Genomic DNA, 12635 nt, shown 5'->3' with positions numbered 1-12635 from the left:
TTCAAAATATCAGATTTTCCCTCAAAATGGAAACTTGGTTTTCTGACCAACTGTACCAAAATATTGCATTTCCAGCTACTCTGCATTGCTGGAGTGTTACAAAGGAGTCATAGGGTTTGGCAAAGTGACAACGTCCTTTTAAAAAAAAAATGCATAAGCACAAGTTAAATATTACATCATTAATAAAAACTAATCACTTAAAAATGTGGAGAGAAAAGTTAAGAACAGAAATCCTATGCAGCATCCAGAACTAACAAACAAATGTATTATTCTTATCACTTAAAAATCCATTGCTGGGTCTGTTTCATTCTCCTCCCTATCTTGAACAATGCCTATTTCATCAAAAACATCATCCTTAACTCGGACTAATACATTATTGACTTGAGGCTAGTTTGTTTGTTTGTTTGTTTTTAAGTATCTTTCTTAACTTGTTAAATAGGAAATATTAACAGCTAATATCTGTATTAATTAACACGCATAATTTTGTGGTGAAGAATTTGTTACTGCTGTTTCCTAAGAATAAAGTTACAGATGAAATTTAGTGGGGAAAATGTAGAACATTAGTGATTAATAATAAAATTATGTAGGTTGAGTTTTTCAGGCTGATCAGTGTGACAACTGTGTGTACATGTACACATTTTATTTCTTTTTCAAAAGGCTATTTATATTTTGAGATTGATGAAAGAATAGTATTTATTTTAGGTTAGAGGTAAGATAGCTGTGTTATTAAAATATGCATTTTATTACTTGATTAGAATAATGTTTGGTTGTATGTGTAGTGTAAGATTTATGATTCCTTAACCATTCATTTTCTTATCTTTAATAAATACTAGGGTTTTATGACTGATATGATAGGAAACTACATTGTTCTCATTTAGCAACCTTATCTATTTTATGGCGTTTTCTAGAAACTTCCAGTTTAGTTTTACATTTTTCATTTTGTGCTTTTGCTAGGCAAATGATACAATATTTAAATAGACAGGATAGCTAGGTTGCCAAATTATTAAATGAAAGGAGTGTGCAATGTTGTGCAAGCTACTAATGGCTCTTGTGGAGCCCTGCCTCGTTTTGCATGTACCTCACAAGATATGTACATTCACTAAGTCAGCCACACACTCATGTAACAGTACAGTCTGCCTTCACTCCTCATGATGGTAAAAATATTAAATGTCCTACTAAATTAAATGCCAACTTGAAATGCAGGTTTCTTTGTAATGCAGTTAATACCTAACCTATTAGCCCATTGTGCTTGCTGGCCAAGACATTGTATGTTGCATTGCACTCAGTGTAGTGCTGTTTTCTTATGAAAAAATCTCAAAGCACTTAAAACACTACAAAAAGAGGTAAGCGTAATTAGTCTGGTTTTGCTGTTCTAGCTAAGTTAGGGTTACCATATTTTGTGCCTCCAAATGGAGGACACTCCACAGCCCCCGGCCCCGCCCCCAGCCCCGCCCACACCCCCGCCCAACCCCTCCCCCTCCCCAAAGTCTCCGCCCCCTCCCCTGCTTCCCGCGAATATTTGATTCGCGGGAAGCCTGAAGCAGGTAAGGGGGGTGTGGGGGGAGGAGGCGCGGCCCAGGCTGGCCCCCCGGCGTTTCCAGCCTGGGTCAGCTCGGGCCCTGGGGTGCCGGCCCCGGCCGACCACCCCCGGCCCGCCCAGCACTGCCGGCCCCCGGCGGCCCGGCACACTCCCCGCCCCGCGGGCCCGGCTGACCGGCTCCCCGCCAGCCCGGCTCCCCGCCGGCCCGGCTGGCCCGGCTGACCCGGCTCCCCGCCGGCCCGGCTGACCTCCCGATTTTCCCGGACATGCCCGGCTTTTGGGGATTTCCCCCCGGACGGGGATTTGAGCCCCCAAAAGCCGGACATGTCCGGGAAAATCCAGACGTATGGTAACCCTAAGCTAAGTACAACTGTTATAAGAGTCACTCTAGCCTAGATATGGGTCTGCCTCCTCAGAGATTAGGTTGGGGGCAACTTTCTTTGTAATCTTTGGCATGTCTGTTCCTTAGTTACCCCATTCTAAAATGCCAAGGAAAGTATTTGGTTTTGCCTTAAAAGCACTTGGTAAAATCACTTTTATTGCTTGCCCTTGAGGCTGGGCAGCCACTTGATGCTACTTTAAGTATTATTTCGCTACTGATGGAGAGGGACAGTATCCATAGCCACAGACTATTTTAGGTGGAACAGTAACCACTGGAAGCAAATTAACACATCTGAATTCAGATGACTGTTATGACTACATAGTTTAGTGGATCAGCTTATTAATTTTGGAATGAATACATTAAAAAAAAAGGGAATACCTGTTTCTGATGCTCATTCCCAATTCCCATGAAGGGATAGGGAAAGAGACATTCTGCTACCTTGGTGGCAATAGCCATCACTAGCAGCTCCTCTCCATCGTGTTCCATTACTGCAGCTTCATTCACTTTGTGCTCTAAGGCTTTCCCTGGTATTTATACCCTAAAATGCATCATGCTTCAGAAACTACAGAGAGAGTGAATTTTACAGTTAGAGTTTCAGAAGAGTGATGCAGAGGAAAGGGAGTAGAATTGCAGTAGTAAGCTCCAGAAGAGTGGCAACTGGGTCCAACTGCCCCAAAGACAAGAGATACATTGGTATGGCCTTTCCTCTTGTCCTCCACTGGTATTCACCACATAACTGATTTGTGCAAATACCCAGTTTGGGTATTCATGCCAATTCTACTATTCTACAATTCTTCTATTAATACTTCTGTATATTTCCCCCGCCCTGTCCACTTTGCAGCTGGTCATTATATTTTTAGCACTGAAATGTCTTTATTAATCAAAGGCATTCTGCATTCAAAAATATATATTAAACCAATGTTACGTTATGTTGAAAAAACAAAACCAAGTATAGCATTCAAATCTAATTTTCATCAAAGTCAAAAGTGTAGGAAATAAGGAATGTAACTTAAATATTGTTTGTTTTTATTTTTAGTCGCTTTTAATGTGTTCTTATTGATATGACAGAATATGGGAACCGTGTGGTGCCCAAAATAAGAACTCCAAATTCTCATAGTTGTTAGCCAAAATATAGTATGTATATTTGCTAAATATGCTATGCATATACATCTGTAACATATGCTAACATCCGAATTTTAAAAATAGGATCCTAAAGTTAGGATACTAATTTAGTGGCCTAATTTTTAAAAGTGATGAAAACCAAGCAGCTCCTATTGACATCAAAAGAAGATGCAGGTGTTCAGCATGTGTGAAAATCAGACCACTTATTTAGGTGCAGAAACATTAATTTAGGAGCCCAAGATTAGACTCCTGTTTTTAAAAATCTTAGCATAAGCAAATAAGGTGTCTGCTTTATATGTAAAATGTAGAGAGTTTGTGTCCTTTTAAGGTTGAACTACTAACATTTATATACATTTTTAACTTGAGAGTGTGTATATTTATTCTTACCACTTTTTCTAAAGAAACAAATTATCTGATCCAAAACATTTGATGTGCCAAACCTCAAATTAACACTAAATAGAAAAGAGCAGTTCAGCTTTATAATGATGTAAGTATAAAATCAAGCATATTAAAGAGGTTAAGCTCTTCAAATGGTAAAGTTAAACACAACACAACTAAGACTAACACTAATTAAAATAATTTGCAGCCTGCTGGTTTTTGTTGTTGTTGTTTTTTTTGGGGGGGGGGGGGGGGTTGTTGTTGTTGTTTTAGAGACTAGGCTGCCCACAGTGTCCTATTCAGTAAAAATTTCTTCCCTGTATAAGCATTCTTCTCTGCTTTGAATTCCTTTTTGCAGCTGATCCAGACTTTTTCTGGTTATTTTGTACAGCAATCCTTAAGTCTTCAGAAAGAGTTTGACACTTTTTCCCCAAGGACCCCCAGGCTGCCTATGCCTGAAACCCAAGTACAGAGTTGGAGCAAACAGGAAGATAAGAAGAGTGAGGTTAAGCCATCCTTTGATGGAAATTGGCCCTTTAGTACCAAGTTCAGGCATGAGGAGATCTTGCAGGAGGACAGCCTGTTTTCGCATGCACAGAACAATATTTGGAGAATCAACTTAGGAATGTTAGAGAACTCTGGGTATTTGAAGCTAGGACTTAACAATATCATTCTCAATGCTGTCAGGGTCATGTTGGTCAAACACATGTTTTAACTGGCTGGTACCAGTGTAAAGTTAACATGATTATCTTAAGTTGAAGCCTTTCACCCACACAGTTGATTCTTGTGCCTTATTATCCAGCTTTGATCCACTAGTGATCAATTCTAAACAAACTTCATAGAGTTGTAGCCCAGGTATAATATAAAATGACTGTGTTACAAACTGCTAACTCAAATGGTCTGTGAAGCCAAGCATGAACTAAATAATAAACAGATGTGAGTCACCAAATATAGAACGCTTAAGTCCTAGCTGCAAAGGGACACAAATGAGATGATAGGGTATTAGCAGAAAGATGCAATTTACAGGTCAGAATGTAATAGTAACCTTTCACTGTGAAAATTGAAAATTAACCTTGGGAGTATTGGATCATTTGCAGCTTATGTGGTAGTTTTATTGTAGAAGAAAATCTTTAATAGACTTTCACTGTGATTTTGGAACTAACAGTGTTGTTTTTAAAATGTTCTTATTCTCCTCCAGTAACCATCTCTTTTCCATATTTTCGTTTATTGGTGCCTACAGTGAATTTACAGGCACTGACAACATCCTGTATTAGTTTGTTAGAGCACTCAGGCCACCACCTCCTAATTTAACTTCCCATAAGGGGCTACATAAAGTGATCTACTCACCTAGGGGCAGATTCTCAGCTGGCATCAATTGTCATGACTCCACTGAAGTCAATGGAGCTATGACAATTGACGCCAGCTGAAGATTTCAGTACTACTTTATGCCAGTTTAGGTTTAACTTTTGGGAACAAAATTGATCCCAATGCAGAGGCCCTGTACAAAGACCCACTTATGTAGGCCCTCAGCACAATAGTCAGTTTCATTCTTAAAAACGTAGGGCTAGATTTTTAAAGGTAATTAGACATCTAACCCAGCCCTTGATGAGGTTTGATAAATAGGGAGGGGCAGAGGAGTAGAATTTTGGAGGATAAATCTATTAGCATATATTATCCATTAAAAGAATATGGAATGTTTTTGTATATCAAAGAGTAATAAAGCAGGTTTCCTAACTTAAAAATGTTTGGCTAAATAATTCCAATGGTCATTATAACACTATTGAAAAATAGGATACCACAGTATGTAAAGAACACTGTGCACAAAACAGAAGGTAAGTAGCATGCTACTAAGTTTAGCAACTTTTCCAAAATGCTGCTTCATTAGAGGAAATATATGAAGTTCTCAACAATTATTTTGCAGTTCCCTAGGGTGTGTATTTAAGATGCAATGGAATTAATTTTAGCCAGTGTTTATGAAATTTGTACAATGCAGCAGTTCTCCCCATCATCACCCTTAGAAAAATAGACTACTTTTCTAAGCACTTTTGGTTGATCTAGATTTGTAAAGGGTTGTTTCATATGTGGCTTACTAGGCAGAAACCCAGATATAGTATATTTTATAAGAAAAGTAATCAACTTATAAGTTTAAATAACTACAATATGCTGAAAAACATTAAGTAATACAAGCTTTATGTTGTCTGTTTAAAAATTGTAATAAGTAAACATCTATGAAACCACAAAGTTACAAAAAATGTTTAACAATGAATTACTCCCATTACTTTGTATTCATTGTTTTTTATTAATGTTTTTATGAACATTGTAGAAAACAGATGTATTTATTGTATTATGTTTTGCATACACCCTTTGGTATATCTTCTGTTAACTCTAAATGAACACATTCCTTTAATAAAACCAACCCATTTTAGTATGAGAACTGTTAAAGAAAAATATTTCTGCACAATACACTCGAATGATGGTACAACCTCTTTTCAGTGAATAACTTTGTGTATGAGAAATAAACTCAAATAAACCTGTTTATTTGCTTTATAGTGAGTTTATAAAAATACACATACCGTTATTGTTATATTGTCATTTTATACAAAAATATTTCCATGCTTAAATTCTGTACCACTGTACATGAGATTTGTTTTTCTTAGTGTCTTGGGAAAAGTCTTGACCCTTAACCTGAAGTCAGTTGTTTGGCTTTAGTGTAGTTTACACAAGGGTATAATTGACCTTTAACACTTCAACATGCTTTTCTTTAGGTAGCTCTGGTACAATGGACAGAGAGTGTTGGTCTTACTCTGGTTAACCGAGATCTGACCTCAATGCAGCTGAAGAGTCCAGGAGGACAGATTCTGACGTATTATATTCTGCAAGTTTTCCCCTTCACATCTGAAAGCAAACGCATGGGAATCATAGTCCGGGTAAATGTTCTGAATATTCCTTAAATTGTTTGTTTTTACTTTACTAAGAGTTTTTTTTTTACAGTGTACCTGTTTACTCAATATAAATGTGGACATTTCAAAGTATGGATAGTTTATATATTTTGTAAACTTTTCAAATATAAAACTTGGAAGTTTTGTAAATAACACTCGTTTGTCAACAAAATATTCAATAATTTACTTTAGAAAATTAAGACAAGGTCTCTGGCGGAACTCTCCAACAACATGGGGCCACATTGACTTCAATACTTCATGCATAGAGCAGCTTCCACAATCACAGCCTAAAACTCCAGTTTTAATTTCCCCATTGTACCTATTATAGTTCTGTTAACGTTCCAAGATTTAAGAGTAATATTCAAGTACCAAATGTAGTTTAATATACAGGGGCAAGTCAATGACTGACAGTGACTGAGCCACAAGGGCCCAGATCCACAAAGGTACTTAGGTGCCCAAGGATATGTCTACACTGCAATTAAAAACCCAGGGCTGACTCAGGCTCCCAGGGTTCAGGCTGCAGGGGTTCTTCAATTGCAATGTAGACTTCCGGGCTCGGGCTGCAGCCCAAGCTCAGACCCTCCCATCTCACAGGGTCCCAGAGCCTGGACTTCATTCCAAGCCCAGAAGTCTACACTGCAGTTAAACAGGCCCCTTAGCTTAGAATCATAGCATATCAGGGTTGGAAGGGATCTCGGGAGGTCATCTAGTCCAACCCCCTGCTCAAAGCAGGACCAATTCCCAACTAAATCATCCCGGCCAGGGCTTTGTCAAGCCTGACCTTAAAAACTTCTAAGGAAGGAGATTCCACCACCTTCCTAGGTAACCCATTCCAGTGCTTCACCATCCTCCTAGTGAAAAAGTTTTTCCTAATATCCAACCTAAACCTCCCCCACTGCAACTTGAGACCATTACTCCTTGTTCTGTCATCAGGTACCACTGAGAACAGTCTAGATCCATCCTCTTTGGAACCCTGTTTCAGGTAGTTGAAAGCAGCTATCAAATCCCCCCTCAGTCTTCTCTTCTGCAGACTAAACAATCCCAGTTCCTTCAGCCTCTCCTCATAAGTCATGTGCTCCAGCCCCCCTAATCATTTTTGTTACCCTCCGCTGGACTCTTTCCAATTTTTCCACATCCTCCTTGTAGTGTGGGGCCCAAAACTGGACACAGTACTCCAGATGAGGCCTCACCAATGTTGAATAGAGGGGAATGATCACGTCCCTCGATCTGCTGGCAATGCCCCTACTTATACAGCCCAAAATGCTGTTAGCCTTCTTGGCAACAAGGGCACACTGTTGACTCATATCCAGCTTCTCGTCCACTGTAACCCCTAGATCCTTTTTTGCAGAACTGCTTCCTAGCCATTCGGTCCCTAGTCTGTAACAGTGAATGGGATTCTTCCGTCCTAAGTGCAGGACTCTGCACTTGTCCTTGTTGAACCTCATCAGGTTTCTTTTGGCCCAATCCTCTAATTTGTCTAGGTCCCTCTGTATCCTATCCCTAACCTCCAGCATATCTACCACTCCTCCCAGTTTAATGTCATCTGCAAACTTGCTGAGAGTGCAGTCCACACCATCCTCCAGATCATTAGATATTGAACAAAACCGGCCCCAGGACCGACCCTTGGGGCACTCCGCTTGAAACCGGCTGCCAACTAGACATGGAGCCGTTGATCACTACCCGTTGAGCCCGACGATCAAGCCAGCTTTCTATCCACCTTATAGTCCATTCTTCCAGCCCATACTTCTGTAACTTGTGGACAAGAATACTGTGGGTGACTGTATCAAAAGCTTTGCTAAAGTCAAGGAATAACACATCCGCTGGTTTTCCCTCATCCACAGACCCAGTTATCTCCTCATAGAAAGCAATTAGGTTAGTCAGGCATGACTTTCCCTTCGTGAATCCATGCTGACTGTTCCTGATCACTTTCCTCTCCTCTAAGTGCTTCAGAACTGATTCCTTGAGGACCTGCTCCATGATTTTTCCAGGGACTGAGGTGAGGCTGACTGGCCTGTAGTTCCCTGGATCCTCCTCCTTCCGTTTTTTAAAGATGGGCACTACATTAACCTTTTTCCAGTCATCCAGGACTTCCCCCGATCGCCATGAGTTTTCAAAGATAATGGCCAATGACTCTGCAATCACATCCGCCAACTCCTTTAGCACCCTCGGATGCAGCGCATCCGGCCCCATGGACTTGTGCTCGTCTAGTTTTTCTAAATAGTCCTGAACCACGTCTTTCTCCACAGAGGCCTGATCACCTTCTCCCCATACTGTGCTGCCCAGTGCAGCAGTGTGGGAGCTGACCTTGTTTGTGAAGACAGAGGCAAAAAAGCATTGAGTACATTAGCTTTTTCTACATCCTCTGTCACTAGATTGCCTCCCTCATTCAGTACGGGGCCCACACTTTCCTTGACTTTCTTCTTGTTGCTAACATACCTGAAGAAACCCTTCTTGTTACTCTTAACATCTCTTGCTCTCTGCAACTCCAAGTGTGATTTGGCCTTCCTGATTTCACTCCTGCAAGCCTGAGCAATATTTTTATACTCATCCCTGGTCATTTGTCCAATCTTCCACTTCTTGTAAGCTTCTTTTTTGCGTTTCTAAGGTCAGCAAGGATTTCACTGTTAAGCCAAACTGGTCGCCTGCCATATTTACTGTTCTTTCTACACATCAGGATGTTTTTTTCCTGCAACTTCAATAAGGATTCTTTAAAATACAGCCAGCTCTCCTGGACTCCATTCCCCCTCATGTTATTTTCCCAGGAGATCCTGCCCATCAGTTCCCTGAGGGAGTCAAAGTCTGCTTTTCTGAAGTCCAGGGTCCATATTCTGCTGCTCTCCTTTCTTCTTGGGGCCGGATCCTGAACTCGACCATCTCATAGTCACTGCCTCCCAGGTTCCCATGCACTTTTGCTTCCCCTACTAATTCTTCCCGGTTTGTGAGCAGCAGGTCAAGAAGAGCTCTGCCCCTAGTTGGTTCCTCCAGCACTTGCACCAGGAAATTGTCCCCTACACTTTCCAAAAACTTCCTGGATTATCTGTGCACCGCTGTATTGCTCTCCCAGCAGATATCAGGGTGATTAAAGTCTCCCATGAGAACCAGGGCCTGTGATCTAGTAACTTCTGCTAGTTGCCGGAAGAAAGCCTCGTCCACCTCATCCCCCTGGTCTGGTGGTTTATAGCAGACTCCCACCACGACATCACCCTTGTTGCTCACACTTCTAAACTTAATCCAGAGACTAAGGTTTTTCTGCAGTTTCATACCAGAGCTCTGAGCAGTCATACTCCTCTCTTACATACAATGCAACTCCCCCACCTTTTCTGCCCTGCCTGTCCATCCTGAACAGTTTATATCCATCCATGACAGTACTCCAGTCATGTGAGTTATCCCACCAAGTCTCTGTTATTCCAATCACATCATAGTTCCTTGACTGTGCCAGGACTTCCAGTTCTCCCTCCTTGTTTCCCAGGTTTCTTGTATTTGTGTATAGGCACTTAAAATAACTCGCTGATTGTCCCGCTTTCTCAGTCTGAGACAGGAGTCCTCCCTTCTTGCCCTCTCCTGCTCGTGCTTCCTCCCAGTATCCCATTTCCCCACTTACCTCAGGGCTTTGGTCTCCTTCCCCCGGTGAACCTAGTTTAAAGCCCTCCTCACTAGGTTAGCCAGCCTGCTTGCGAAGATACTCTTCCCTCTCTTTGTTAGGTGGAGCCCGTCTCTGCCTAGCACTCCTCTTTCTTGGAACACCATCCCATGGTCGAAGAATCCAAAGCCTTCTCTCCGACACCACCTGCGTAGCCATTCATTGACTTCCACAATTTAACGGTCTCTACCCAGGCCTTTTCCCTGCACAGGGAGGATGGACGAGAACACCACTTGCCCCTCAAACTCCTTTATCCTTCTTCCCAGAGCCACGTAGTCTGCAGTGATCCACTCAAGGTCATTCTTGGCAGTATCATTGGTGCCCACGCGGAGAAGTAGGAAGTGGTAGTGATCCGAGGGCTTGATGAGTCTCAGCAGTCTCTCCATCACATCGTGAATCCTAGCTCCTAGCAAGCAGCAGACCTCTCGGTTTTCTCAGTCAGGGCGGCAGATAGATGACTCAGTCCCCCTGAGGAGGGAGTCCCTGACCACCACCACCCTCCTCCTTCTCTTGGGAGCGGTGGTCATGGAACCCCCATCCCTAGGACAGTGCATCTCATGCCTTCCAATTGGTGGAGTCTCCTTCTGCTCCCTTCCCTCAGATGTATCTAGTCCACTCTCCGCATTAGTACCTGTGGAGAGAACATGAAAACAGTTGCTCACCTGTATCTCCATTGCTGGTACATGGATGCTCCTCTTTCTTCTTCTGGAGGTCACATGCTGCCAAATTTCTTCATCGCCCCTCAGTGCCCTTTGCACAGCCTGCTCTGATTCTTCAGAACGTTGTACCCATAGAAGCATATCCTGACGTCTATCCAGGAAATCATTTTCTCGTATGCAACGCAGGCCACGAGCCCAAGTCAGCTGGCACAGGCCAGCCATGTGCCTAATTGCAGTGTAAACATTCCCTAAGTCTGAAGTTTAGAGACACATGTCCTCGTTTTAGTCTTCACTATGAGCCTCATAACTCCTAACACTGTAGGCGCTTAAGTTTTCAGGGTAAAAAATCTCTAAGCACCTAAGATTTTTACATCTGGGCATGCGCACTGCTGCCCCCCCCTAGGTATTTATCTCTTTCCTATGCCCCAGAGTGGTCCACAAACCAGGGGAAGATGGGCATTCACCCGCCTATCTCATGTACAGGGTCCAATCAGATAGGCCTGTTCAAAGGCCGCCTACTAGAATAGGTCTTATTCAAAATCTGGCCGGTGGTAGTGGTGGTGCCTACCTTATAATTTATAGCCCAGTGGTTAGAGCAATTGCCTGGGATATGGGAGACTCAGTTTCCGTTCCCCCTCTGCCTGAGAGGGGAGAAATGATGTGAACAGGGGACTCCTACTCTTCAGGAGAATGGTCTAACAGGTGAGCTATGAGATATTCTGATGTAGGACTCCCTCAATCTCTCCCATTGAAGCTGTTCCATTTTCAGGTGTTGTGGATTGCAGTGTTGTTCCTGTGATTTTCTAGACACCTAAAAGGTGTCTCAGCATTGCAATACCCAAGTCCTTTTATGGATCCTGGCCAAAGTGCTAGAAATAGAGGTTCCTAAGGGAAATGTTGACACAACCTCAACCACAGCAACCAAAAATACTCCATAATAATACAAGGAAGAATAAATTGAATTAGGATTGTTTTTGTAAAACGTAATTGGAAATATTTTGATAACAAAAGGACTGTCCTCAGAAGCTGGCAATTCTGTTGTCTATTTTTGATTTTTAGAACCTGGTTGTAAAATAACATGTATTTTACAAAAAGTTTAGCAATGATTTGTGGTCAAAAAGTTTAATTGGTAATTATATTACCAGTCACTTTTGGGGAAGTGCATCTGCACAAAAATATCTTTAGACTTTATTAAGAAAGTGATTTATAAATATATTATGTAACTTTGTATTACTGTATCATTGTATCAAATTATTTTTCAGTAAAATACAATGTAACTTCTTAAAGAAGGATACGATATCTCCAGCTTTCCTCTTTCTATTGTCTAACTGGATTGTAAGCACTTCTGGTGGGAATATTGTCCTCTTTCCATTTTCAAAGCACCTAGCCAACATTTTATAGTATACAAATAACAATGTATAATTAGGGCTTCTGGTTTTTCTTTTTTTTTTTTTTTTCTTTAGGGCTTCTTTTATTTTTAGCAGGTTTTGAGTTTTATTTAGGTGTCCAAAATTCAGGGCTTTTTCATAGTATGAAAAAGTGTTGAGTAATGTATGTTTCATACATTACTTGTAACGGTAGTATACTCTAGTGAGTATCTCTTTGTAATGTTCCCTAGTGCACTTTAACATAGTACTGTTTCAAACGGTAATACATTTAAGCACACAAGGGAACCTTTAGTGCACACTAGCAGGGTCGACACAGGTCAGTCAATGTGCAACATGTTTGTATGTTTTATAAATCACACCCCTGTTACTGGGTCCATGTTACTGCTCCATGCAGATAGGCCTTTAGATACAAATAACCATTTCCAGTGTTTATTGGATAAACACCAATTTTATTTTTTATGTTATTTTTTAATTGGGAGTGTTTTGTCAGTGTTATCAGTTAAAACCTAAAATCAGCAGCCCCACTTATGATCTCAATGTGAAGACTTATGTATCTGAGGGAAAGGTGGCAGCCTTAATACAGAAAT

General features: G+C 41.3%; 1 protein-coding gene across 8 annotated transcripts in view; it reads left to right on the top strand.

The window, feature by feature from the left end:
- ATP9B (ATPase phospholipid transporting 9B (putative)) overlaps nt 1-12635 on the top strand; it is a 286760-nt gene that overhangs the window by 239193 nt on the left and 34932 nt on the right. For all 8 annotated transcript variants that reach the window (XM_042860452.2, XM_008164437.4, XM_008164435.4 and 5 more), the window contains one exon: nt 6188-6349. In XM_042860452.2, the coding sequence (XP_042716386.1) occupies nt 6188-6349 (162 nt within the window). The remainder of the gene's footprint in view (nt 1-6187; nt 6350-12635) is intronic.

The sequence above is a fragment of the Chrysemys picta genome, chromosome 2 (assembly GCF_011386835.1).
Source record: "Chrysemys picta bellii isolate R12L10 chromosome 2, ASM1138683v2, whole genome shotgun sequence".
Taxonomy (NCBI): Eukaryota; Metazoa; Chordata; order Testudines; family Emydidae; genus Chrysemys; species Chrysemys picta.
The sequence above is the reverse complement of the archived record's forward strand: the minus strand, read 5'-3'. Positions and strand labels throughout refer to the sequence as shown.